Source organism: Lissotriton vulgaris, chromosome 10 (assembly GCF_964263255.1).
Source record: "Lissotriton vulgaris chromosome 10, aLisVul1.2, whole genome shotgun sequence".
NCBI lineage: Eukaryota > Metazoa > Chordata > Amphibia > Caudata > Salamandridae > Lissotriton > Lissotriton vulgaris.
Window position 1 is genome coordinate 573,441,320 of NC_141698.1, and position 27,916 is coordinate 573,469,235.

The 27,916-nt window shown below is 47.6% G+C and overlaps 1 protein-coding gene across 2 annotated transcripts in view; it reads right to left on the bottom strand.

Moving 5' to 3' along the window:
- Positions 1-27,916, bottom strand: part of SHISA9 (shisa family member 9) — a 1,229,487-nt gene that overhangs the window by 94,128 nt on the left and 1,107,443 nt on the right. For both annotated transcript variants that reach the window (XM_086941423.1, XM_086941422.1), the window contains one exon: positions 475-630. In XM_086941423.1, the coding sequence (XP_086797549.1) occupies positions 475-630 (156 nt within the window). The remainder of the gene's footprint in view (positions 1-474; positions 631-27,916) is intronic.

Below are 27,916 nucleotides of genomic sequence, written 5' to 3' on the forward strand. Positions count from 1 at the left end.
AAACATTTGTGTTAAAACATTTCTCTCCATATGTTTTTGTTTATAATGACTTGTTTAACCCTACTGGAGTTTATATGCCTCAGCTTATTTGTAAGCCAGCAACATCAGTTGTATGGATCCCACTTTACATTAACCCTGAGGGTAAACTGACATTTACTAGATGGACACACTTATTTCAGGCAGCTAAGCTGGCAGGTTTCACCAAGAAACAAGTAATTATTCACTTCCAGATCCATCATTCTTCTTTATTTTTCCAGCAATATGTGCAAAACTGCTAGGGGCACTAGCAAACATGGAGTTTGAAATCACATCTTGCGCATTGCTGTACAAAGTTATGCTATTAGCACAGATAACACGGTTGTCTTTCAACCCGGCATATCTATGAAATATTAATTTTTTTAATGCACGACAACCAGGGTTAGAAAATAGGCAGCAGAATGAAACGAGGAGGCCTGTAATGATATTACTGCTTACCAACTGCTTTTAGCGAGGCATACTTGTTAAGCTCCTTGCCCGGGGGCTGCTGCTCATAAGGATTCGATATTGGTCCCATGGTGGGGTACGAGTGCGGATGTGCAATCTGTGGGAGTAAAGGAGACGCTGGAACTACATTATTCATATGGGCCGTGTCTGCAATAAAGAAAAAAGAAACAAGATATGTTAAGAAAATCAGACTTGAAAATCGTCTTGATAAATAATCAAGCATAACAAATGCTACTCAGTTTTGCATTTCAAACTCTTGTTGAAAATAATGCTGCAGTTATATAAGGATGATGTACTTCGCAGTTTAGTTATTCATTTAGATGTATTTTCTTATTCAACCAAGGAACATGTATCTCGCATCTCTGTGCCTTTAATGTTACAATACGTCTGTTTATTCTAATACAACTGCTCTGCCAGGCTAAGCAATATTTGAGGGCTTGAGTCACAAGGCTCGCTGTGAAAAAGTAGTCAATTTACTCCTGTAGAATGCATCTTATGTTTTGAGGAAATTCCTGACTTTTCACTATCCATTCCATTCCATTTCAACAAGCTTTACTTCGGTCAATATAGACCATACAAAGTGCATGTGTGAAAGCAGTTTCCACAGGTAAAAACACATAACATAGCACAGTTTACGCATATAGAAGTATACAGATTACAAATTTAGCAGCATTAGAATACATTTCAGTGATCACAGGGTGGTAGATTTGGGGAGTTCATGCCTTCAGCCCATCCTCAACCAGCTATCATGTCTGTTTCCCTGTGTAAGGCCACTAGGGACATAAACGTGTGCACATACAATTTTGTCAAGATAAAATCTCAATTCATCAGTAAACTTAATTATTAAAAATGAGTTAAAAATTTAAAAAAAAGAATGCATACACTATGGGCTTTTATGGGTGTGGTGACCAGTTTAACAACATCCTACGACTATGCCACATTGAGTTTAAAAATCGAGATACGGCAAAGACAATGGATGTGTGAGTGTCTTACTTCGGGACTCTAAATGCCGCCACACAATGCCTGAACCCTAAGTTCCTGCAGAGTGGGTTGAGCCAACGCTGCCTGGCTAGTTTATAGCCAGGACAGAAAAAGAAAACATGAAGCTCAGACACTTCCACACAATTGCAGGCAGTAAAAGCACGGAAAGGCAAGGTCCCTATTGTAAACTGGATGTATAATTTTCTTGCGAAGGTTGGTTGGATATCATCCAGAAAGGACTCAATCAGATACTCATCTCTAATTCTCAAAAATCGGCTGTCAGGTGTCCAAGGGCGGAGTTCTCCTGGATATCTGCTAATTTATGAGACCTATGGATTTTTACCAATTCTTAATGTGAGATTACTGGGCACATTTCCTCAGATTTGCTCCATAAGATAGGTTTACCAAGCCTACAACAGCCGTCCTTTACAGATAGAAACCATGGTATTTTACCCAGACCCGGGAGACTCAATTACTCCTTTAACTCTGACTGGTAGACTGCTAGTTCCGGGGTCACCCACAGTCTGCGCCAATAGGTTAGTGGCGTGAGACCAATTTTGTCCGTGATTGTTCTAATTCTTAGGTCCAGGCATAGGGGGATGAGGTGGTGAAGGGGAAAGGCCCATCATCTGCCTCATAAAATTGTTCTCTATTTTGTTCAGTCTGCCAGGGGGAGAGTGACCCCATAATTCAGTCTCATGCATTGTCGCGCCCCTTGCTTGCACATTGTAGATCTCCGCTATAGGCCCAGCCGGTTTGCAGAAGGAGTTATATACATTTTTGTAATTCCCCCTGCAGTCTGTGTTAGCTTAAGGCTTGCTTTGGCCAGTTGTGGGCCATGTCACAGTATCACCTAGGTAGTCAAAAACTGACACCCTCTCAAGCAAGGTACCATTTAGGTGGGGACTAGGGTGGGATGTGTTAGCTCGGTTGAAGACCATACATTTGGTCTTCTGTGTATTGATCTTCAGCCCCTGTTTTTACAAAAAAAAGCAAAGTTATCAAGAACCCTCTGGATGCGGACGGCACACTGTTATTGATAATAACAGTGTGCCGTCCGCAAACATCTTTGCTGGCACCTTTCTACGTGCCAGCTTTGGGGCATCATTGTCCTTTACCTTGGTAAGATGGGCAACCAGAGCGTTAATAAATATGTAGCACAGGGTAGGGGCAAGCACGCACCCCTGCCTTATTCCTTTATTGTCTGGGAAACAGGGAGTTAGTTCACCGCACTTCCCATACCTCACTTGGGCAAAGTTGTCCTCATGCAGTCTCATGAGCAGACTCAAGAGGTAGAGGGGGATCCCCATGTCTCCGAGAACATCCCACAATTTGGCTCAGGGGACCAAATCAAAGGCTGTCTTCAGATCTGCAAATATTAAATAGAGTCTGCCACCCTCTATTGACACTGTTTGGCAATATAGGAGTTGGAGTCTTAAATATTTGGTCGATGATGGAAATGTTTTTTCACAATCCAAATACAGATAAGACCATCAGAGATTCCCATTCTTACAAAGTAAAATGTTTACTCATTTGGAATCTCCATTAAGAGAAAAGTCTTGATTGCTCTATTACTTATCGGTAAATCTTCATTACTCGAGTCCTGTTGTCCTCATCCCAATAATGACAAGTTGAGATAATCATCTTCGGGCAGAGAAAAAGAACATTGAACTGCTGGGACCCTAACCCCAGCCCCTCCCACTGGGTGTACATACGCAGTATTTACCCAGCATTCTGCCTGAACAACCAAGCCCCCAACAGGAAAGCCAGCCATCCGGGAGGGAGGGCGGGGCGTAATGAATGGGATGAGGACAACAGGCCCCAGAGTAATGAAGATTACTGGTAAGTAATCGAGCATTACTCCCAGGTCCCTCCTGTCCTCGTCCCATTCATGAGAAGTGGAGAATACCAAAGCAGAAACACAGCCTTCCAAAACCCCAAAGCACACACAGGAAACCGCACCAAAGGCAGCAACCCAAGGGAAGCAAAAGGGAGAACTGCAGAAAACACCAGCCAGAGCATCCGGACAGGAAAATGCCTCACTAAAGCAGGGACACGCCCATCAAAACCACAGGAGACGACCAAGATGAATTGGTGGACAACTGACAGACGTCAACCAGCGCATACCAGGAGCACCCCCCGAACAAACAAGGAAAGTGGAGAAAACTCCAAACAAAACAAAAAACAACAGAGGCTGTCAACAACAAAGGACAATGGGAAGACCACCCAAAGAAGACCCCAGCTGCCCAATGGGCCAGCAAGCCAGAACCGGCCAGCAGGGACCCAACCAAGGACCGGTACCTGGAACCAAGAAAAACAGAAGGTGACAGCAAGGAGGCATCCAACCAGAACAACGATAAACAGAGCACCCAGGCCAACAAAAGGGAAAACCTCAAACCGCCAGGTGGAGGGGAGCACACCAAAAAAAATAAGTAGGCCAAAAAAAGGAAGCCGAAAAGGAGGCACACCAAGTCACCCCAAAGGCAAAGCCCCAGAAGGGGAACAGGCACCAAAGCAACCAGCATCCTGGACCACAGCGGGCCAGAGAAGACAAAGCCCCAATAGAATGCGTCAAAGGGTGCCCATTGGACAAAAGTCCTAGAATCCCCACACCAACAGGCAGGCACACAGAACCAAACCAAAAGGAAGGAGATAGGGCCAGCCAGCAGGAAAAAGGCACAAACCCAAAGAACCAACCAAGGGTAGGACCACCCAGACCAAACCAGAAAAAAAGAGGGAGAAGCAATGGCCGGGAACAAGGCCCTCCCCCAACCAGATTGATCCGGCCCCAGAGAGCCCAGAGAATAAGCCCCTGAAACCCAACAGATGAGCACAAGGCCCCATAGAGAGAATGGCCAACATCAACCACCAGAGACGACAAGCCCCAACCACCAAGCACCCACACCAGGAGGTGGATACAGGGCCCGGGACAGGCTAAGAGGGAAGGCCAAGGCACACTCAAAACAAAACTGGGGAAACATAAACACAACCCCCAGAATGGCACCCTACAAGGCCCCAAGAGCAAGAAGGGAGCAAGCCCCGCAGAGACCAGAACCCCAGGAGGGCCAAGCACCGCTCACAGGGAAAGGCCCAAACAGAACCAGGGTCAACAGGAAAAGCCTGAGCAGCAACAGCTGACGAGACCAATCCCCAAGGCCAACAAGACCAGAGGAAAGCAAAGAAGAAAAGGGGAACAAGAGGGAGATCCAGCCTCAAACAACACAGCCCCAATCAGAACACCCCAACCAAAAACCTGGGAACAGCCAGTCAACCAAGCGGCGCAGAGAACCCAATACAACAGGAAGGGAAACCCCATGCAAGCACCAACAATAGCAGCAGACGAGCCAAGACCAGAAATGGGCAAAAGATCAGGCCAGCAGAGACAAACCCAAAGAGACTGGGCAGACCGCTGACCAACAACAGACAGGCCAGCAAAGACAGGGGGCCCACACCACAGACACACAGAGGCCCGGAAGGGGCAGGACAGGGCCAACCGCCACAGCCCATAAACCCCAACCCCCCAAAGAGAGGGAAAAGAACCCCTAAAATCATACAAGCCAGAGAGGCAACAGAAGCCAGGGTGGAAGCCAAGCAGACCACCCAGGCCCACAAACACCATGGCTCAGCACGCACCATTGAAGGGCAGGAGCAGGGGAAAACCCCCCAGGGCAGAACCAAGGCAAACAGAGCATCAAGCAGACGGGAAGCCAGGGCCGAAGCCAAGCAACCCACCCGGGGCCCAACCCACACCCGGGGCTCAAACCAGGGAAGGCCCCAGCAGGGCACAGGCAAAGGCCATGGAGGGCTAGAGTAGCCAGAGACCAAAGCCCCCCACACAGGCCAAAGCCCCCCATACACTCCAAATCTCAGCAGTAAGTCCTGGGAAACCAACAGCCAGTCACCCAAGGGACAAGACAAACACCCCACACGTGCATCCCCAACAGAGGGAGGGGGGACACAGAACGACAGACACTGCCAATGAGGGTGGGCTCAAAATAGGGGTCACGCAGGAAAGACCGGAGCGGCCGCCCAGGCAAAGACCGGCACAGCCAGAAAGGGGGGCCTAGGCCACAAGGGACAGGAGCATACCACCCCCGCAAGGACCAAGACACAACCACAGAGGGAACAGCCTCCCACAGACGGAGACCATGGCAGCCAGAGACCACACCTGGGCCAGAAGCCCAAAACCTAAAAGAGCAGAGGAGAGCAGGGAGACAACACAGCAAGGCCACAGACCTTGGAGACTCACAACCAGGAAAAAACCAGACTGGTCCCCGCCAAATGCCAGAGGCAGAGGAGAACAGCAGGCAGCAGAAGCCCAGGCCTGACTCAACAAAAAAGGGCCAAGACGAAAGCAGACCAGGGCCCAGCAAAGAAAACCCAGGAGGAGGCAGCTAGGGCACAGTGAAGAAAAACACCCCCAAAGGCACCACTGCAGGAAGGACAAACCCCACAGCCACTGGCAACCCCAGGCAGACACGCAAACAGGGAAGGGCCAGACCCAACCCAGCACAACAGCCAGAAACAGGCAAGAACTGGGGGTGGATAAGCCAGACAAAGGAGGGGCCAGTGACCCAAGAACAGACCAACAGCCCTGTGGACTGGTGCTCCAGAAACGCACCACCCGCCACATGGCCAGGAGCAGCCAGAGAGCAACAGCCCCATGCAGCCAACGTGAACAAAAAAACAACAGGCAAAAGCAGAGCCATTAGTACCAGCAACCAAGGCAGGCACCAAGCAAGGGACCAATTGGGCCAGAACAAGCAGAGGGCAGATGCACCCAAGGAGGAAGCACACACAAGAGTAAATGTGGCATAGGAGCGGCAAGGGAAGCAACCAACTGAAGAGCCCAGACACACCAAAGGACCAGCCAGGAAACCACAATCACAGCCCCAAAGGCAAGACAGAAGAAGCAAACCGCCACAACACACAGCCCATGCAGGCGGCATCCCAATCAGTACAGCCAAAACAGCAACGCAGCATGCACCCGGAGGGAGGCAGTCCCGCAGATACCGAACAAGCCCCCACCTCCTGTTACAAAAGAAATGAAATACAGAGCGGATGCCCAATGAGTTTCACAATGTAACAAGCGTACAACAAACAGCACACTGAGCAAGCCAGCCAGAGTGGAACACACCCAGGAGCAGGGAGATAGGAACAAGGCCACCCCCACCAGCCAGCCCAAGGCGCACCCCCAGGAACCACACCAGGGCAGGGAAGGCAAGGAAACAGAAGGGACTGATGCACCCAGACATCCATGAAGAGACGTCCAGAGGAACAGGAGGGTAAACAAGCAGCAAACACAAGGAGAAAGCAGCACCACAGTCCGCTCCAGTGACCCGATTGTGGGAGAGGAGAAACAGCACACAGCAGCAGCCAGAGCACAGCACAAAAGGAGGACACAGACACTGCTATATGGCACTCACCTGAGGGGGCCGGGAGACCAGAACCCGCCTCCTCCAGCCAGCCCAAGGCATAATTCCAAGGTCCAGGGCAGGAGGAAGCAGCACCACAGGAATGCTGCAACAACACAGCATGGAGCCTCAACTCCTCCAGGCATGACAGAAGGGACGGCACGGGCAATGACTCAGGCGTGAACCCGCCCCACAAGGCAGAGCTTGACCGGTAGAAAGAGGATCCACAATATCAAAGAGGAGACCAAAAGTGGGGATGAAGCTCAGCTGTAGAGGGCATGCTAATGCAAGAATGATGCCCCGGGTTCAAACCCCGGCATCCCCAGGCTACTCCAAGCCTATTCTAGAAGGCTAGCCTGTCCACCACGCTCAAGGAAGAGATACCTCTGCAGGAAGGCAGAAACAGGCACTGGAGCAAAAGCGCACAAACAGCCCTCCGACAGCAAGCACCAAGAGGGCGGAAGGCAGATAGTGGCTGAGAACGGTCCATGAACTGTAGAAAGGAGAAAACAGGTACCACTACGTGGGACTAACCCTGGGTTGGCCAGGAGACAGGAACATGCCCCCCTCCTCCATCAGACAGCCCAAAGTGCCTGACCACAACCACACCAGGGCACGAGGAAGCAGGAAGACAGGGGATCCAGCAAACATGGTGTGTCTTAGACCCAACCAGGCCCCAGCAAGACGCGCCCCGCAATCCGGAAGGAACCAGGAGGCTGGCGCACTAGCCGCGAAGTGCTGGCCGGCAAGCAAGAGCCGGCCAGGAACAACCAAGGCACCCAGCAAGCCCGGCAGGCAGACCAGCAGACACCCCGCCCGCACGACCAGGCAGACAGGGAGTCAATGAAGAAACGCCACTCGAGCCCAGCAGGACCAGCACCTCATCCCAATTCTGTCGACAGACAAAAAAAAAGAACAGGTGAAATGCTGGGTTAGTGTCAGAACCCCACAAGTCTCACCTGGTATACTTGCGGAGTAGTCTCGCAGAGACAATGTGAACAACCTCCACCGTCCCCTACCTTTCCATAGTGGAGATTGTATGCTAACCAGGGCAAGGATGGGACCAGGGGTTGGAATCCTAGAATGAAGAGTGGGGTGAAGTCGTGAAGACCTGGTGAAGTGCTCCTATCGATGTAGTGGGTACCCTCATGAAATCACCAGCTAGAAGGAATACACTATATGGGTTAATTGTCTGTCCTTTCTATCCCAGGGAACATACACACTACATGCACACCAACAGCAAGGCACTGTCAAGAGATATAGTCACCTGAGAGATGGAAGGAGAGCATGAATGAGAGCTCTTCAGGGAAATAGGCAGTCACAACCATGTGTTCCTGCATGTGTCACAGTTGAAGCAAGGAAAAGGGCTCCTGCGCTATGTGGACCAAGAAAATGTAATGCAACAACACGCTTCTGCGTGTGTTGCAGTCAGAACAAGAAAAGCACTCCTGTGCTATGAGGGTGATCAATATGGCAGATGGCAGCGCACTCTATCGCGTGCCATACGATAAAATATGCAAAAGCGCGCCTGCCTTCTCACGCAAGAACAACACGCTGTAACACACTCCAGCGTGTACCACAATGAAAGGAAATCCAAGCGCTCAGCGCTTTTCCCTGGCAGGATCGACAACGTGACAATGCGCTCCAGAGCATGTTGCAGCAAGATGAAGGCAAAACAAACAAGGACTTCAGCGCATGGAAAGCAAGGGCATACTCACGCTCCTGCATGAGTGCGATACAGGAACAGAGATGGAGGCATCCGGTACTTAGCCAGTACTCGAAGCACTGTCGGGCTGAGAACCGCAGGTTTAAGTGCGCTCTCACCCGGTAGTGCAATCTGGCAGCAACGGAACACTTCCGGAGTAGGCGGTGACGTGACACGCCTAGTCTCTATTGCCAATCCTCCGCAAGACGCAGCTGGATCCTCTCAGGTAACCATCAGGCATACAGCACACATACTGGACCAGAGCAGGGTGGGACATGACAGTTAGTACTGCTTATGTACTCCCAGTGGGAGGAGCTGGAGTTAAGCTCCAAGCATTCCTCTGTTCTTTTTTTCTGTCGGGAGATGATTATCTCCACTTGTCATGAATGGGGTGAGGACAGGAGGGACCTGGCGGTAATTATCACAGTTCATTGAAGAGAGCGAACAGTTGCACCAATGAGAAGACAATGCGCAGCGCCACGTGTACAAAAGGCAATGTGCCAAAATGGAACATGTTCTTCAGGTATACTCTCGGGTACAACTTCCTAAGAGATAAAAAACAGAATAGGAGAAGCAGGTAATGTTTATAATTTCGAATTACCCATGTTATACTTGGAATATCATGCACTTGCCCATTGTTTAGGCCTTGTTGAATTAAGCTTCTGGATTTCAGCCACAACCAAATCACAGTCATTTTTGAGGCTTTACGCCACATTCTAGCATTCCTTTTGCTGGCCCCGACCCATGAAGCCACCTTTGCAAATTGTAACCGAGGTCTTTGTTCTGCACAACTGAATGTGTTATTGGAACCGCAGCCTCCTCAACCTTCGGTGCTAAGCAGCTGCTGCATGTGAAAGTCAGTAGCGGCTGTCATTCGCACGAACACCAGCACTAAGTTATAGTAAATGTTTGCCTGTATGTCTAAATGTGACGCAAAGAAACTTAAATTACCAGGTACCATTACCACAGCACGTCATCAACTTAGCAGTAGCTCCGCCCACACTGTTATCCTGGAAATACACATGCTCCTGCCTTTCACAAGTGCAAATATGTGTGTATTTCCCGGGTTGTAATCTACCTACCTTGCCAATATGAATACACAAAAGAACATTGGCAAATGTCCCACTTTCAGATACCCACAATACCTCTAGTAGACTTTCACAGATGATTTGTAGTTTTTTGTGCATCCATATGTGTAAGTTATAAACAAATAATGGTAATGCTAATGATAAGACCATCAAGTCATCTCATATTGCTCTGGTGTTTGTAGGTTTCATTCCTACTCTGCCTTCTCACCCCAATTCTATCTGAGTCTCATCTCGAGGTCAAGAGAAAATACTTATTGGTTACAACAGACATGGAACCTTGGACCTGCTAAATGCAAACACTCCTTCTGTGATCCCTGCAACAGACTACATAGGGATCACAACGTTATAAATGGTGATCTAGAGTACTTCCAAAGTTGACCACACAAGTAAAAGAGGTCAAAAGACTATTAGAAACCATTTGTCAAGGGATTACTGTTCCATTTTGTCAATGGGACTGTATGAAACGCAGTCAGTTTTATAGCCGAGATACCCGCCACCCCCTCTCAACACAATCCCCAAAGGAGTGAAACCGGAAACAGTTCTTGAAGTTTTTGGAAGTGGGATGGAGTGACCATCCCGGCCGTATTTATTAAAACAAAATTAAAACATTAAACGTTTCATGTTATGTACAATTTCATTACCATATTGCGATGTTTGGCTAACCTTAACAGATTCTCTAATACAGAGGTTCTCCTAGCCGAACTAGCAACCTACAAAACATTTCTTGACATATTGAAATTGTACAACCTAACGTTTAAGGGCCAACAGCAAGGTCATAACCGGTGTCAAGATCCCTAACCGGACTTACCCCTCCCACTTGGGATGGGCGACAGCACGGAGGCGTACCTCAAGTGCAACTACTACCAATTTCCCTTGACTTGACGGGGGCACCTAAAACTCGACGCCAGTTAAAGGTCGTTCGAATACTCGTGTGAGGTATCTAGAAGGTATCGTGGCCCTTATCCCAACCCCACACAACTTACCGCATCTGCCGTCGCAGATGTCACTGGCCCCGGGAAATTCCCCAGGAGGGGGCTGTAACCCCTCCTACAAAGGAAGGGGCCTTGACCGCCTTTCCTTTACTTCCGGCGACCCATCCTTAGAAGGGACCGCCTCCCCATTGAGGGGCCAATGGCCACCTCTCCCGAGCGCTCCCATCCGTGTTGGGTGACGCCCACTCATAGGGATCTACTAATTAGTGCTCACCGATCATGACCTTACCGCCTACCAAAATAAATACGACAGTGCAAATTAACCTAAGAATACCTTGGCCACTATGACCGAAAGAGCATACATCAAAATTCGACACAAACTGAATATCTTTAATGGCAAACATACTCAAAACGAACATTCTTTATTAACTCAAAATCAACATGGCACTACAACCTGGAAACGAAAACAAAAACAAAATTAATCAACTTTATTATACACAACTGGCTGTCTTCAGGGGCTGGTGGGTGGGTCAAAATTGGCTCTTCGTTCTGTCCCGAGCTCACGTGCAGCGAGGAGGTGCAGCTTCAGAGCACAAGAACAAGAGGATGTCTTCTGGTCTTGCGTCCCTTTTTATCCGTCTTCAGGGCGGGCGTATACCCGCCCCTGCCTGCCCCTGAGGGCGTGGCTGGCTGCGTCGGTGTCTAGGCCAGCCCACTCTAGGGCGGGAACGGGCGCGCCCCAGCTACGCCACTTCGGGCATACCAGCTGAGACGCGCCTCCCGCCCAAAATGGCTTCCCGGGGGGATCGAGGCACTCGGCCATAAGTTCGGGGGGACCGATTCGGTCGCCCCTTTCCATATAGCCGAGATACCCGCCACCCCCTCTCAACACAATCCCCAAAGGAGTGAAACCGGAAACAGTTCTTGAAGTTTTTGGAAGTGGGATGGAGTGACCATCCCGGCCGTATTTATTAAAACAAAATTAAAACATTAAACGTTTCATGTTATGTACAATTTCATTACCATATTGCGATGTTTGGCTAACCTTAACAGATTCTCTAATACAGAGGTTCTCCTAGCCGAACTAGCAACCTACAAAACATTTCTTGACATATTGAAATTGTACAACCTAACGTTTAAGGGCCAACAGCAAGGTCATAACCGGTGTCAAGATCCCTAACCGGACTTACCCCTCCCACTTGGGATGGGCGACAGCACGGAGGCGTACCTCAAGTGCAACTACTACCAATTTCCCTTGACTTGACGGGGGCACCTAAAACTCGACGCCAGTTAAAGGTCGTTCGAATACTCGTGTGAGGTATCTAGAAGGTATCGTGGCCCTTATCCCAACCCCACACAACTTACCGCATCTGCCGTCGCAGATGTCACTGGCCCCGGGAAATTCCCCAGGAGGGGGCTGTAACCCCTCCTACAAAGGAAGGGGCCTTGACCGCCTTTCCTTTACTTCCGGCGACCCATCCTTAGAAGGGACCGCCTCCCCATTGAGGGGCCAATGGCCACCTCTCCCGAGCGCTCCCATCCGTGTTGGGTGACGCCCACTCATAGGGATCTACTAATTAGTGCTCACCGATCATGACCTTACCGCCACAGGCCCGGATAGTTGACCGGCTATCCGGGCCCCCCACCAAAACTCCTAGCTAAAGGTCATGTTCCAACGTTTTTAACCATGCTAAGAAGTCTCCTATGAGTAACTCATTTCCCACCCGAGACAAATGCACACCATCCCCCATATACATGCTGTCATCATTAATACAACCGTGCGAGATAGAATGCAATGTCCTGGAACGGAACAACCTACTCATTTTGTTATTAAGTTTCCTAACAGAATGGTTCAAAGCAGGGATCGAAATAGCCCCCCGCCACTCTTTTCGTGGGATGATATGAGACCACGCAATTATGCACCCCGGAACTTTCCTCGCTAACCAACTTACGGTGGAAAGCATCGCCTCCAGGAGAAGTCGTCTACCGGTGGTGACCAAATCATTGCCCCCTAAATGTACTATGACTATAGACGGCGGTGACCTCATCCGCCCTAACAAACCCTCAAAGTAAGCTTGAAACTGGTCAATACAGAGACCGCCCCTTCCGTAGAAGGACATCCTGTACCCGTATTCCCCAGCTACGTGAATCATGTCACCTGCTTTGAATACGTCTGCGGCACGCCTCACGTATGAGTGGCCCACGACCCACACCTCCTTTCTCACAGCCGGTGATGTCTGACCGCTGGCCCGGTGTTGGGTCGACTGCATAGTCCGCCCCGCCTCGAAGGCTTGCGTAACTGAAAACCAAACAAAAGACAAGAAGCGTGAGTACATTGTTACAGCTTCACAACATGTGCAACCGCACATACCTCTTATAACAATTGGAGGACCAACGCCCCACTCGTTTTACTTGTTCCACATTAAGACCCCTGGCTGCAGCTTCAGTGGCAGCCCCTATCCGAAAGGAATGGGTCCCAAACTCACCCGGGTCCAAGCCTGCTGCGGTAATTGACATCGCGAGCACCCGCTGAAACTGAAACTTTGTCAGTGGGGTGGCGTCCGCGTGTCTCAACATTGTCCCCCCCCATGATGCCACCCTTTGTGCTAGGTAGTCCTCTAAACACCTCACCGGACACATGGAGGACCCTGGAATCCTGCGAATGACTATGCAGTCTCCCACCCCACTTTGATCGGTTTTTGACTTGACAAAGGATACCGTCATAGTCTCACCCCTGATCTGAACGTGTTCCCGGCACAAGCCCCCCGCCACATCCCGCTTGCTCCTTGCCACCAGCTCACTTATCCTCATAGCCCCGTGAAATGCAAGCGTAAAAGCGGCTCGGAACAAACAGGCCTCGAACTGAGACGAGCATATGTCGGGGAGTGTGGTCAGCAACTGGGACAACCTATCCAGACCTATCGGGCGCCTCTCATCTACTCTGCGACCCTCAAGGCGTTGCCACCCACGCAGCGCTTTCTGTACAGCAAAAGACGCTGTCGGGTCCTGGATATTATGAGCCCTGGCAACAAAGGAGATGGCAGCACGATGCCTCTGGGCTGTAGCCACCGACTTCCCAGCCTTACGCAAGGACATCAGAAAATGTACTACCCAATCCTCATGCCCCCAAAGTCCCCCTCTCTCAGTCCCCAAAAAGGCCAAATAAGCCCGAAACGCCCCTTCGTATGCCTTCCTCGTCCTTGGTGCTAGACTCTCTCCCACGAGGTAACGAAGTTCGGGGCACCGAGAGACCAGAGAGCTTCGGGAAAGGGTGCTGGCTCGGGGTCCGCTGAGGGAAGGAAACCCGAGAAAGCCTGCATTTGAAAACGAGACAGTGCATCAGCAGCCTGATTCATCACCCCCGGGACATGCTTTGCTCTGAATACCACGTTCAGTTGCATACACAGTAAGACAATCTCTTTAAGCAGCCTCAAAATCATTTTACAACGTGCTGCCTGACTATTAATGCATTCTACAACGGTCATATTGTCAGACCAAAATATGACAGAATGATTTTTGAAACCATCGGGCCAGGATCTGAGGGCCACCAAAATAGGAAACAGCTCAAGGAAAGCAATATTACTCGTCAGCCCCTCATCGTGCCACCATGTTGGCCACTTTTGTGCCGACCATTTTGTGCCGAAGATGGCGCCGAAACCCATGCTTCCCGCTGAGTCCGTCCACAGACCCAGCTCTTCGGAGGACAAGGCCGGTTTGTTCCAGACGACTCGACCATTGAAATCCGCCAAGAATGCTAACCAAATACGCATGTCTTGGCGGACCTCGGCCGATAACCTCGTGCGATGGTGGCCCTCTTTTAGGCCGACCATCGCCTGTGCAATCGAACGGGAGAAGGGGCGGGCCATCGGGATCACCCTTAAGGCAAAATTCAACTTCCCCACCAATTGCTGCAATTGATGCAGCGTAACTTTAGGTGCAGTGATACACATTTGCAGGGCTGTCTTGAATTTCGATACTTTGGAAGCTGGTAAACGAAAACAACCCTCACTAGAGTCCAACTCGATCCCGAGGAACTCGAGGCAAGTCGTGGGACCCACAGTTTTACCTGGTGCCAACGGCACGCCAAATTGATTCATTAAAACACAAAATTCAGTCAAGGCCCGGGCACATTCATCATCCCCAGCGGCCCCAAGGAACAGAAAATCATCGAGGTAATGCATCACGTTCCGAAAACCTGTTTTCTTCGTGTAAACCCATTGCAGAAAACTACTGAATTTCTCGAAATAAGCACAAGATATCGAGCACCCCATTGGCATACACCTGTCCATGTAATACAAACCTTGAAACATGAATCCCAACAAACGTTGATCATCCGGGTATACCGGGAGCAAACGGAACGCTGACTCGATATCTGATTTCGCCATCAGCGTCCCGGGCCCCAGGCGATTCAAAATGGCGACGGCCTCATCGAATGATGCGTACCGCACCGAACACATTTCTGGATTAATTGCATCGTTTACAGAAAGGCCATGAGGGGCTGATAAATTGTGAATCAATCGAAACTCACCCGGGTCCTTCTTGGGGACCACCCCTAAAGGAGAACAAACAAAGTTCGGTACCGGGGGGACAGGAAACGGGCCGGCAACCCGACCTCGGGTAACCTCTTTCCGGATCTTATCCTGCACTACAGTTGTATGCTGCAAGACGGAAAGTTGATTTTTGCACGACCCGACACCCTGAAAGCTACCCACCGGGATGCGGAAACCATATGAAAAACCGTTTCGTAGCACCCCAGCAGAAGTACGATCAGGGTATTCGCTGAGCCAGGGAATCATCGCCAGGGTATCAATCGGGGTTGGTAAAGGCGCCCCTCGGACTATCTTAGACCTGTTTAGCGCCTCCTCTACCCCCATTTTCACCCGATTTGGCTCTGCACGAGGACTCAGGATGGGGTGCCCCACAACCACTACATTCGTGTTTGAACTTACAAGACCCCGGGGGCCTAGTACATTTGCTTCTGTTGAAATTGAAACAGAACCCCCTCTTCCCTGTATTGCCGGCGGGTCTCGGGTAATCGTCTGTACCCGTACCCGACCGAAAGGGCGTCCCCCCATTTTGGCGGGAGGACTCACTAACAGCACTCCCTACCAATGGCACTTTCAACATTCCGGACTCTTTCATCTTATTCCACGTTAAAGAATCGTAACAGTCCCAGGTTAAACTTTTGTTATGCTCCATCGCTTTCCTGAAAAGGTTGTCATAACAGAACCATTGGTTACCTTGATGTGATGTTGAGTACCCCATAATTCATGACTGATATACTGGAAATTCAGGGAGTAAATCAGGCCTACGTTCCCCCAAAATTGCCGTGAAAATTCCCCAAGCATTACCCCAGTTACCAATATTTTCATTCACTTTAAAGGCGGCCATTTTTGCGCGCCAAACACTCGGATGCATCAGATCCTTTTGACCTTTAACAGTTTCGACCTCATAGTGATCAACGAGCAGGGAGAAAATGTTAACGTATTCCCCCGCCCAAATCTTTTCCTTTATTGGCAAAGGAACATGTTGCCCCAGTCTTTCTCTACGAGAGGGTGTTGACTCATCCCTTGCAATCGGCAATGGCCGCTTACCTGCACCGGACGCTGCTTCCGTCCCTCGTGGCTTGTCTATCGCCGCATCCGGCGCGGGCACCTTGGCTGTATCACCCTTCTCGCGCAACTGCTTCATGAGTGCTTGCGCTTCGGTAGCCATGGCGCCCCCATTGCTGTCCCCCAACCATGCTGCTAACTGTGCCGCCAACTCAGGAGGCATATCTCCGGCAGACGTCGGGGTAACTATCACGGGAATCGGATTCCCCTCATCCGGTACCGGGGCCGGTACCGGGGCTGGCGCCTCGAGCGGAGAACAGGGAACCGGGACGTCTCCCCCGACCGGCCCCCTTCTCGGCCTCTTTGGCTTCCCTCTGGCCGGTGGACGCCCCGATCCCTCCTCGCCGTCTCGCTCCGCCAACCGCTTCTTAATTTCGGACATATCCTTCATGAGTGCCCGAACCAACTGGTCAGTCGACATTCTCTTTGTTCCTTTCTTGGGCATCCTTTCGACGAAGTATCTAAAAGACAAAGAGAAAGATTAAAACGCTCAAAATTGGCTCTTCGTTCTGTCCCGAGCTCACGTGCAGCGAGGAGGTGCAGCTTCAGAGCACAAGAACAAGAGGATGTCTTCTGGTCTTGCGTCCCTTTTTATCCGTCTTCAGGGCGGGCGTATACCCGCCCCTGCCTGCCCCTGAGGGCGTGGCTGGCTGCGTCGGTGTCTAGGCCAGCCCACTCTAGGGCGGGAACGGGCGCGCCCCAGCTACGCCGCTTCGGGCATACCAGCTGAGACGCGCCTCCCGCCCAAAATGGCTTCCCGGGGGGATCGAGGCACTCGGCCATAAGTTCGGGGGGACCGATTCGGTCGCCCCTTTCCAAATTACTGAAGTTGGTGTAATGTACAAAGTGTATCTAAAATATTAATGACAAAGAGAGTTACTGGGTCAACCACAAATGTATTCTTCTCTCAAGCCAGACAGGCTTCAAACACACTAGCAGTAATATCCAACATCGTATGTCTCCGATGATTCCATTCAGAAATACACAGAATGGCACATGTATGTTACATTCCCCGATTTGGTCAAGACTTTGACTTGCACTGGTAAGTATTTTTTTGAGTGTCAGGGGTCAACGTCTAGAAATACGTCTTGGTTTAGTGCAGCTGATGACAATTGTTCAAAGTATGGCAGAAAGGAGTATTCAATGGGATGGAACTGCTGAGTGGAGCCGAATACTTCTCTTTAATTTATATACGTTCATAGTACACTGAAATGAGTTATTCCTATGCCTCCAAGAAATTCTGTCCCCAATAATCTCATGATTTACCCATAAAAACGAAAATTAGTGCACTTTTGATTCTACTTAATGAAGAAATATGAATCAGGAAGAAAAGTGAACTAGTTTGGAGTTACTTGTATGTTAACATCACATTTAAAATGTGGATTGTTGTAGAGGAGTATGCTGAAACACATGTGGAACCCTTAGAAATAGATAATACTCACTTCGTCAAGGCATAATTGTACTTCGAAATTGGAAACTGAAACATACTGAGGCTGCAAAGGTACTAAATTACCCGCTGGACAAATAAGAATTTGTATAATTTGTGTAATTTTGAATTATCATAAATCATAAAATGTTTTTAAAGTGATCCGAGCTGTAAAACATAAAATGACTGGACTACCTGCAAGCATTCATTAGACCTGCTGAACCATTGCAATATGCTGGAAATTGATCCATATCTAACTGGGTCTCTATAATCAAAACTCCTGCAGATTAAAAGTAAAATTAACACTTGCCACCATCCAAGGTTCCTGTTTTTGCTATGTTCAAATTTCAACAAAAGTGCTTCCAATGCCAGAGGGGGGACTCGTTTGAGCACAATTACAAAATTCCTTTACCATAATATCACTTCCAAAATGTTGAGCTACAAAAATATTGTGAGCATAGTACAGTCAGTGTTTATTTCTTAAGGTAAGTATAGTATAGTATTAGTTTTAGGACTAGTTTTAGGCTCATTGCTAACATTAGGTTAAAGGCAAGTGTTAGGTTTAGGCTACCGTTTGGTTGAGAATTAGATTTAATGTTAACGCTAGGTGTATGGCACAGATTGATTTAGGGTGTTAGGGCTAGGTTTGGGGGACAGGGTTAGGCAAAAAGTGAGGGCTAATGCAAAAGTAGTCACGCCTGCAGCTCAAACTGCTGAGTGGAACTGCTACAGTAGCGGCACAGAAGTCTTCAAGGCCACGATTACAGACGGTTGATGGAATAGTAAGGGACTTATCACAGTCCGTCAAGAAAGCCTTACTAAATTACAAGCATGGGCGCACATTGATGCACTCGGCATTAACTTTTTGAGAAACGGACTCGCATTAATCGATCAGAAGCCACGTTTTAATTTGAATTTTTACTACTTCCGTCCTCACTAACCTGTCAGGCCACAGATGTGATCTTATGTCTTGAAGGCTTCACTGACTGCGCTATTTTATGACTGGGGTCAGGATATGTAAGTGTCCATTGACAAAACGTCAATCTATGTAAATCTACTCTGAACCTGCCATTCCAAACATATTACGTGGAATCAATGGAGAGCTACTTTCTTTTCACACAAATGAAACTCTTTTTTGAGCCTTGAGGAAGTCACGGAAGTGACAAAACACGTGTTGACTGTTCTCCTGTTATATAACAAGGACTGGATCACCATCTCACGATCATGGAGATTTTAATGAGTGATCTTATCTCAGAGTTCTAGGTGTTTTTCAGTCCTGACGAATCTTGTAAAAAACGATTCTAGTCAATTTTTTATATTTACTGAATAAATTAATGAATGATTGACTAAGCAAAATCTCGTGTGTTTCCTGTGTTAGAGAAACATTTAGCTTTATGGGTTTTGAGTAAACAGTGTCACATATTTTAGTCCTAAATGTTCTGAGTGCTGGGGTATACTTTGTTATTGTTATTGTACTTTAATTATTATTTAATTAACTTCCCACCCTATACCTCTCAAACCAAACAACCTGCCACAACACTATAAATTACTATTAATAATTAAATAAAAAATAACATTTATATAAGCAATAACAACATGCAATTAATTTAACTGAAACTCATAAAAATAATGTAAAACAATTAACAATGATATTACTGAAAACAATGTTAAAAAAATTGCTCTTCAAAACGATATTACTTAACCTCAAAAAACAATGGGGCAGATTTATGATAACTGGCGCATCCCCAGGGATGCGCCAGTTATTTTGCGCCGCTGCCCCGCCACCGATGGTGCGCCGCATTTACAATGTGGTGCACCATAGGGCAAAAACGGCACAGATGCGTGTCGCATATGTGCCGTAAAGGTGCCGCATTGCTGGAGTTGCGTCTCAAGCGCGACGCAGCTCCAGCAAGGCTCGGGGGTGCCCCATCTTTACAATGCTGCGTCAAGACCTATGCCTGCTTCAAGCAGGCGCAGGGTTTTGACGCAGCATTGGCCTGAAAGTGACTGAGTGAAATAGATTTCACTTAGCCACTTTTGCGAGGCGCACCTGCCCCGGAAAGCCCACCCTGCGCCGGAACGCCCACAAGTGGCGCAGGGCTTTACAACGTGACGCATCTGCCTAGATGCGTCACGTTGTAAATGGGTCGTAGGGATACGCCACGTTTACGCCGCAGTTGCGTGACACAAACGTGGCGCATTCACAACATAAATCTGCCCCAAAATTCTTGTCAACGATATTAGTGCTTCAAGATATTTCTGTATCACTGTATTTATTTTCCAATGTTCATGTATCCAGATATTTTAATCTCAATATTTTGTCTAAACACCGTTCCAATGATGTTTAAGGTCTCCATGTGAAGGTCATAAAGCATGTTGGTGACTTTAGAACCCACAGGATGCTCGTATGCAGGGGTGTGGGGCTCAAGAGAGATCTCCCCAGTTGTATTTGCTTGGTTTGACCACTTTGGGACAGTGCCATTGATTCTCATCCACTGTTACAATAATTTCAGGAGTGTGACATGTAATCTAATTCTTTCCATGCCTGCCTCTTGTCAGAGTCCAGGGTATTTGGGTGTGCTGTAGTAGGGAAGTAGCTGTGAGTCCCATGCAAATCCACAGCTTGTGTAGTTGTACACGCCTGCCTATATCAGTCCACCTGTATTCTTATTTCTGTGACAGGATTTGTACATGTTCCAATTACAAACTGGCTAGTGGACATCCTCTCTTTCATGAAAAGAGCTGCAGTGCACACTTCCCACAAGAACTAATCTGCAGAGGCCATGGAGATGTTGTGAGCGATAAGATATGGACTTCTTTGACTTGCCCTTTGTAAAGATAGAGGTACAACTGGTGACTGGCAGTTGAAACTTCCAATTGATGTCATGTGAGCCAAATCAAAATGTGAATGACACTTCCAACAAGCAATTGCTGAAGAAGGCTGCTCCACACCCTCTCCTTCAGTGTTATTTATTAATGACAGACACTCCAGGAAGCCGTTAACGATGTCTCTAGCTGGCCCTGAATATATTTAGGGCCTGATTACGAGTTTGGCGGTGAGTGAGCAGGGCCGCCATTCCGCAGCCCCGTTCCTGCACAGCCAAACCTGTGCGCACATCACACCCAGATTATTACTTTTGTAGACACTAGCAGGCATTTTTTTGGTGTACTCTATTAAATGAAATTAAATGAAAATGAAATATGCACCGCAATGGGTACGTCAGAGGCAGTACCTGCATGTCATAGACTGGTGCAGTCCATGCCGTGAAGGTACAGGGGTGCATGAACACAGGAAGGCACAACTTGTGCCCTCCTGAACTCACCTCATGGCCCAGAGGCAATAGGAGGCCCTGTAGAGTGCCCTTTGTTTCCTCTCTGCCATGGTTTTCATAGAGGAGGAACCTCCCTGAAAACCATGGTGGAGCGAAAACTCATAATATGCTCGCTGGGACCGCTGCAGTCCCGCCAAGCATATTTTAGACTTAATACTACAGCACCACCACCATGGATCTCTGATCCCTGGTTGCGGTATCGCAATGGTGGTCTGACCGTCCAACTTGGATTGGGGTGGTCGGACCACCGGTGTGGCAGTGGCTGAACTGCAACTGCCGCGCTACCATGAGTCTGGCGATCCGTGGACCACCAGACTCATAAACAGGCTCTAAGCGGTTTGCTACCTCTTCTAAGATTTAAAACTTTTTTCATACAAAAAATGCCTGCAACCTAGTGAAAATTAGTTTCATCTAATTTAACAGTAGCAACAGGAGCTCTGCAATATGTATTCTACTAATATTCTTAACTTTAAATATATTATACACACTCCTACATAAATGTAGGAGCATTGAATAAATAAACATCTTTTTATAGTCAAATCTCTATATTTTATATAAATAAGAGAGATGCTTGCCAACACATACAAAATATAATCATGACAGTGTAGATAACTTATTAAGGTGTAATTGTCAAAACACAGGGTTTTTAACTCACAGAGAAGAATTTGCCTCTCTGCCTAAAGTGGATGCAATGTGTGTAGGAGCTATCCAAGTGTGCGTGGTGCAACTGGCGAGCGGAAAAGACACTATAACCACTCTAAAGTATGTCAGAGTTACCTGACATACGAAAGTACAACAAACATAAATGCCTTATGCACACACACATAATATTTCTAACAGTCGTGTTAAAGTGGAAAAAACACAATTTTGAGAAGTCAAGGACAGCAGGAATAATAAAATTTCATTGGCACTTGTCGCTGTTGTTTCAGAGTTTTTAATAGTTCCAAAACCAGCCGACACAAATTTTCTCGCGTTAGGAACAGTGTGCTCGCGACTCCTCGGGGTTGCGGTATGAGAAACGAAAGAAAAAGGTTGCTCCACCTATGTTAATTTCGCCCCAGCGGGGCCCTGACCAACTGTTAGAAATATCTTGTTTAAGAGTTGCCTTGTTTAAGTATTAGTCCTGTGCTTAAGTTGCCGTTGGGAGGATACTTCGTAGATATTTCTCACAGTTGCTCACGGGCCCCGCCTGGGTGGAATTATCACCGGTGGAGCGACCTTTTTCTTTCGTTTCTCAGCGACAAGTGCCAATTAAATTTTATTATTCCTGTTGTCCTTGGCTTCTCAAATTTTTTTTTTCCACTTTAACACGACTGTTAGAAATATTACGTGTTTGTGCATAAGGCATTTATGTTTGTTAACTTATTAAGGTGAAAAGGTTGTTTTAATTAAAAACTTTCAGACTTTAAGGATCATCATTTTTGGAAAGTTAGCACTCGCTGCACCAAATGCCCAATGGGATTACAATATTTAACAATAAATATAATGCATCATCAGCAATATGTAGTTTCTGAAAATCTTCACAAACTGGGCATCTAGATATTTAAATTCACTTCATTGTATGTTCTCCATCCAAGACATGGAGATACAAGAGGGTAGGAACAGAACGTTAAATCAGAAAATTGTGATGTAATCTGACCCCAGGCAACCAAACACACATTGAGAGTAATATCTGGGACTGCCGTTGCTTTTGCATCATTTGTTTTAGCCTGGAGCCTACATAACTGTAGTTCAAAGATTGCTAGCATCTGGTGCCAGTCTCAGCATTAAGATGATCATTTTCTTTGTTAGGTCTTACAAACACCATAATAAAAATGAAATTCGTTGATATTTCCATTTTATCTTCCTTTAAAGAAATGTTGCAGAAAAAGATGTTGCTAGGAAAAAATGATTGTCACCTCATTTAAGAAACTGCTGAATTAAAAAGGATATAGGACACAACATTACTAACTAAAGGACCAAGTTACAGCAGGTAGCAAAACATACATCTGTATATCTCCAACTCAAGATGTCTTTCAAGCAAAGTTGAAAGGGTTCACCACAGCAGGAAAACATACCTCTTAGGTAGAAGCTAGCACTGTATGTTTGTGGAGTAGAGTGTTATCCTTGGAGTACCTCCTATAGTCACCGGTCTCGGCACCGTAATCACAATATGACTGCACATGGTGCGGTCGCATACTCACATTTCTCAATAAGAGTTTGTGCTACAGCTGTAAACCGGCCGTAGCACAAGCTCCCATAGAGAAATGGGAGATTGTGTTCATCCCTGAACCAAATGGCAGGCACTTCAAGAGGTCGCACGGAGAAGGGGGCCCTGCTTGGGGCCCCCAAACTTGCTTCCTGACAGGCCTTCTATGTCAGAATGCTCGACTTGGAAAGCCTGTCGGAAAATGAGCATCATAATCCCAACGGGGGAAATGCCATTAATTGGGATTACGGGCCGGTGTCCTACAGGCTGATGGACTCAGCCTGTTGGAATCCAGCTGGAATGACTGGCCGGCTCTCAATTCTGACCACCTAGATTGTAATTCGATGGTTGCAAGTGAAACCGACGATAAGTGTCGGAAAGCCTACGAACTGAGGTCGGAGGCTTCCGACACTCATTGTAGTTTGCCCCAGATGTTGCTTTATGTAATTGAGCTCTTTATGGTGACAGCAAAGCTATTGCTTCTTGCAACTAGTGCTCAGCATGAAAGTCATATCTGAAACAGACACAGAGACCTAGAAAATGCAATGAAAGAGACACATTTTAACAATCTCCCTGAATTAAAGTGATCACCAACAACTCTAATTTCAAGTAGCTCTTCATTCCAAGCCAGAACAAAAAAATTATTTATGGATGATGTGCACATATTTTACTAGTGGGATGGCAAGGTCTCCTAATTTGATGGAATAGAGAGGAAGCAAAGGTCTTCAGTAGCTAAAAGTGTTTTGTTTTTCTGGAAATTGATTTGCCACAGGTGTTCCCTGGATGCTTCTGGTTGTGATTATATGATCCCACAAGAAATGTGTATATGAGTTGAAGGGGGTGAGAACCCACCTCAAGTAATATTCACAATCTTTGTCACTGTGAAACATTAGAGTCACTAAAGAAACCTGTGCTTAATCTTCTGGTAGCTTTGCACTAAGTAGTCAGGCATAACCTAGAAGTAATGTTTAAAGTATTTATGCAGTACTCAAACAGTCTTAAAGTCAAAACAGAACAAAAGAAATATGCACATTTAGAAAACATAGAGTAAGCTTTAATAAATAAAATGACCCAAAACAACAACCATTTAATAAGTAGAACTGGCAATATGCATTTTTAACGTTTGAACTAAAAATAACCCCAAAATGCACAAAACGCCAACAGCTGTTATTTGGTCGTGCTAGACCGGGTCAAAGTTAAAACAGAGAACATGTCAAATGGAGAGACCAGGTTCATCCAGGTGCACAGTTTACCTTCCGACTTAGAAACTTTTGTGGAAGAAGTGGGCATGAGCAATTTGTCAGTGAGGCAAGCTGCGATCTTGATCCAGAGTTGGACTTAAAGAGCTGAACAGCTGGGTCCTGGTGTGGTCATCGACGAAGGTGCAGTAAAATCTGAAGTCTGTGCCAAGGAAGGCCTCACCATTGATTGGATGCTGTACAAATGGTCCAGATGAAGACCTCTACGTTTGAATTTAAAACATTTTCTGGAAGTTGGATCTCCCTCAGCTGGGCAAGCTGAAGCCAATCAGCAGGTGAACGTGCTTAATACAGTAAGTTAGCAAAAAAAAATCAAAGTCCCAGCTCTTGCATCTGGAGACAGGAGGAGTGGTCTCTATCATCAGCCAAGACCCCTGGACCAGAGAGGCACAACTTAAGTTTGTGTAATGACTTCAGCAGAGGACAGCAGCAGACTCCAGGGCAGGGTCCAATTCATGCTGGTCAGCTGGGCAGTTGCAGGAAAACGGTCTCTGGAACCTTGTTGTGTCCCTGTAGCTCAAGCAGGAGGTTAGCCAACTGACCCTTAGAGTTATATTTGGGGTCCTGGGTTCAATCTAAGCAGGTGCAGTGTTTTTTCTGATTCTTCAGAGCGCAGGGGATTCCTTCTGATGATTCTTTACAGCTCCAGGAGTATTCTGAGAGATGTCTGTGCGGTCCACTTTTATGCCCATTGCCAGACTGTGGGTGGAGGGCAAGTCTTTGTCTATCCCTTACACCAGTTCTCGTCAGTTCCTCTACTCTTTGGGGCTCTCCTGACTACAGATACAAAGGGAAAGCAGTTCTAGGAGAGAACCTCAGCTGCCAGTTACAAGATAGGCATCCCTTAACCCCTTCCATGCTGGTGACGAACCCCAGCCGTCATGCACTACGGTGCTCGTGTGCTGATGACGGCTGGGGTTCGTCATGGCCCGCCCGTGGTCTGCCGGCGGCCGCACACGGGAAAAATCGCGGCCGCATCGAAGGGGTTAAAGCTCAAAGGGAGCTGGGTAGAAGCTGCCATGCCACCCTGTCATGAGCAGAGTCCTCCTCCCCACTCCCACAGCCTTTTGTCCACTGTCTGGGAGCAATACCGATCTCACCACTGGGGAGTCATCAGAGGTAGGTAGGTAGGTGATAGCTGCACACTGACATGAAAACCTATTGGGTTTAGACAGGATAATGACAACTTCCTTTAAGTATTATTGCCAAAAAAAGTATGATATAACGTCCGACTTGACTATTACGTTGGATTTTAAATTATTATAAAAATGGGTCCTTGAACCAATTTTCAAGGACCCAAGTTGGCCTTTCAGATAGGACCAGCCCCAACCTCCCTCCTACCCAAGCCTTGTGTGATTCTCTGAATCATTACTTTTTGGACAAAATCTCTAAGATTAAGACTAACATCCCCCCCCCTCCTCGAGCTATGTTGATCCCCTTCCCCCCACTGTTCAATCCTGCTTACTTTCGATTCCCCCCCTGACGGAAGAAGTTCTCTTGGGATTACTCCCCAAGGTAAAATCGGGCTCCCCGGCCGACATTTGTCCGGCCCATATCCTTCAACGGATTTACTCAGTCTGCACTCAGCCCCCAATTACCTTCCTCAACAGCTCTCTTGCACAAGGGGTTGTAATTCCTGCCCTAAAATCGGCCTCTATTGTACCCATTTTAAAAAAACCTGGTGTTGACCCATCCTCCCCAACCAACTATCGGCCCATCTCCTTGCTACCCTATTTAGGCAAGGTGCTTGAGCGATATATCACGTCGGTACTCAGTGCTCACGTGGAAGCAACTGGCGGCTTGGCATCTTGTCAAGCGGGATTTCGGCCCAGGCATTCGACTGAAGCCGTTGTGGTGTCGGTCCAGGACGAACTCAGGGAGGGCTTGGACCAGGGCAAACACCAGGCTCTCGTACTCCTCGACCTTTCCGCCGCGTTTGATACGGTGGACCATTCCATCTTGCTTTCACGTATCAGAGCGGCGGGAATCGGGGGCTCAGCCCTGGTCTGGCTCTCGTCCTTCCTGCGGGACCGCACCCAGGCAGTCCGGCTGGGGGATTTCACATCAACCCCCCTTAAGATCACCTGTGGTGTTCCCCAGGGTTCCTCTCTATCCCCTCTTTTGTTTAACCTGTATATCTACCCTCTCATTTTTGCACTCCAGCAGCTGGAGGTCACTGTATATAATTATGCAGATGACCTCCAGCTCGTCTTTAATCTTTCTTCCTCTCCTCACTCTATCTCTAATTTTCAAACAGTTATGATTTTCATCAGGGATTGGATGAGCCACAACCATTTGAAGTTGAACCCAGATAAAACCGAGCTGGTTCTCACGGGTGGCTCCTCCAGTCCCTGGACTTCTTCCTTTTGGCCCTCTTCCTTTGGTCCCTCTCCCACTCCCTCCCCTACAGTCAAGACCCTTGGCATAAGAATGAATAACCTCCTCACCCTTCATTCACAAGTTAGCTCTGTCGTCTCTTCTTGTTTTTTCACCCTCAGCACTATCCGCACCGTCTCTCGTTTCTTTTCCCCTCTGGCACTAAAACTAATCATGTCTGCCCTTGTGATCTCCCGGTTGGACTATGCCAATGCCCTATATAACGGTATCCCGGCCTACAGTCTAAGGAAACTCCAGCTAGTGCAAAATCAGGCGGCTCGGCTAGTCTATGGCCTCTCCCGCTCTCATCACTCCACGCCACTTCTAAAGGCTCTACACTGGCTGCCTATCCGGCAACGCTCTCTTTTTAAGATGGGCTGTATGGTCTTTCAGTCACGCCAGGGAACTGCCCCTGCTTTTATCTCCGCCCTGTTAAAGGAATATGTTCCCACTAGGGAGCTCCGGTCCTCGTCCCAAGCTCTCCTGCAGGTTCCCCGTTTTAAGAGAAAAAAATGGGGTGGGTCCAAATTTTCATTTCTGGCACCCACCTTTTGGAATTCCCTCCCTGCCCATTTACGACTGGCCAAAGATTATTCTTTCTTTCGTAAGGGCCTGAAGACTTTTTTGTTCAGCCAAGCCTTTCCATTGTGAATTCACTTTTGAATCTATTTCTGTTTATCTCTCTGCCTCTGCACTCCATGTTCCTAAAGCGCCAAGAAACCGTCTGGTGAACGTCGCGCTATAGAAATATTTTAAATTCAAATTCAATTCAATTTTCTACCTACTCATAAAATGAATTTAGCATTTAGTGAAGGTAATATTGTAAACCAGTGTTAACGTATAAGAGTGCCAGCCTTGCTACATGGAAAAACAACTTTGTTACTTTTTCAATACCAGGACATGTAAAACATAAATGATACATGTCCTACTTTTTAAATAGCATGCATCCTACCTTATGGGCTTTTAGGACCTACCTTAGCGGGCACTCATAAATATCAAAAGGAAGGTTTAGGCCCAGAAAAAGGTTTGTTTTGCTAGGTCAAAATGGCAGTTTAAACCTGCACACCCAGGCTTCATTAGCAGATCTGGAGACATGTTATACAAGGCTACTTTAGTGGGT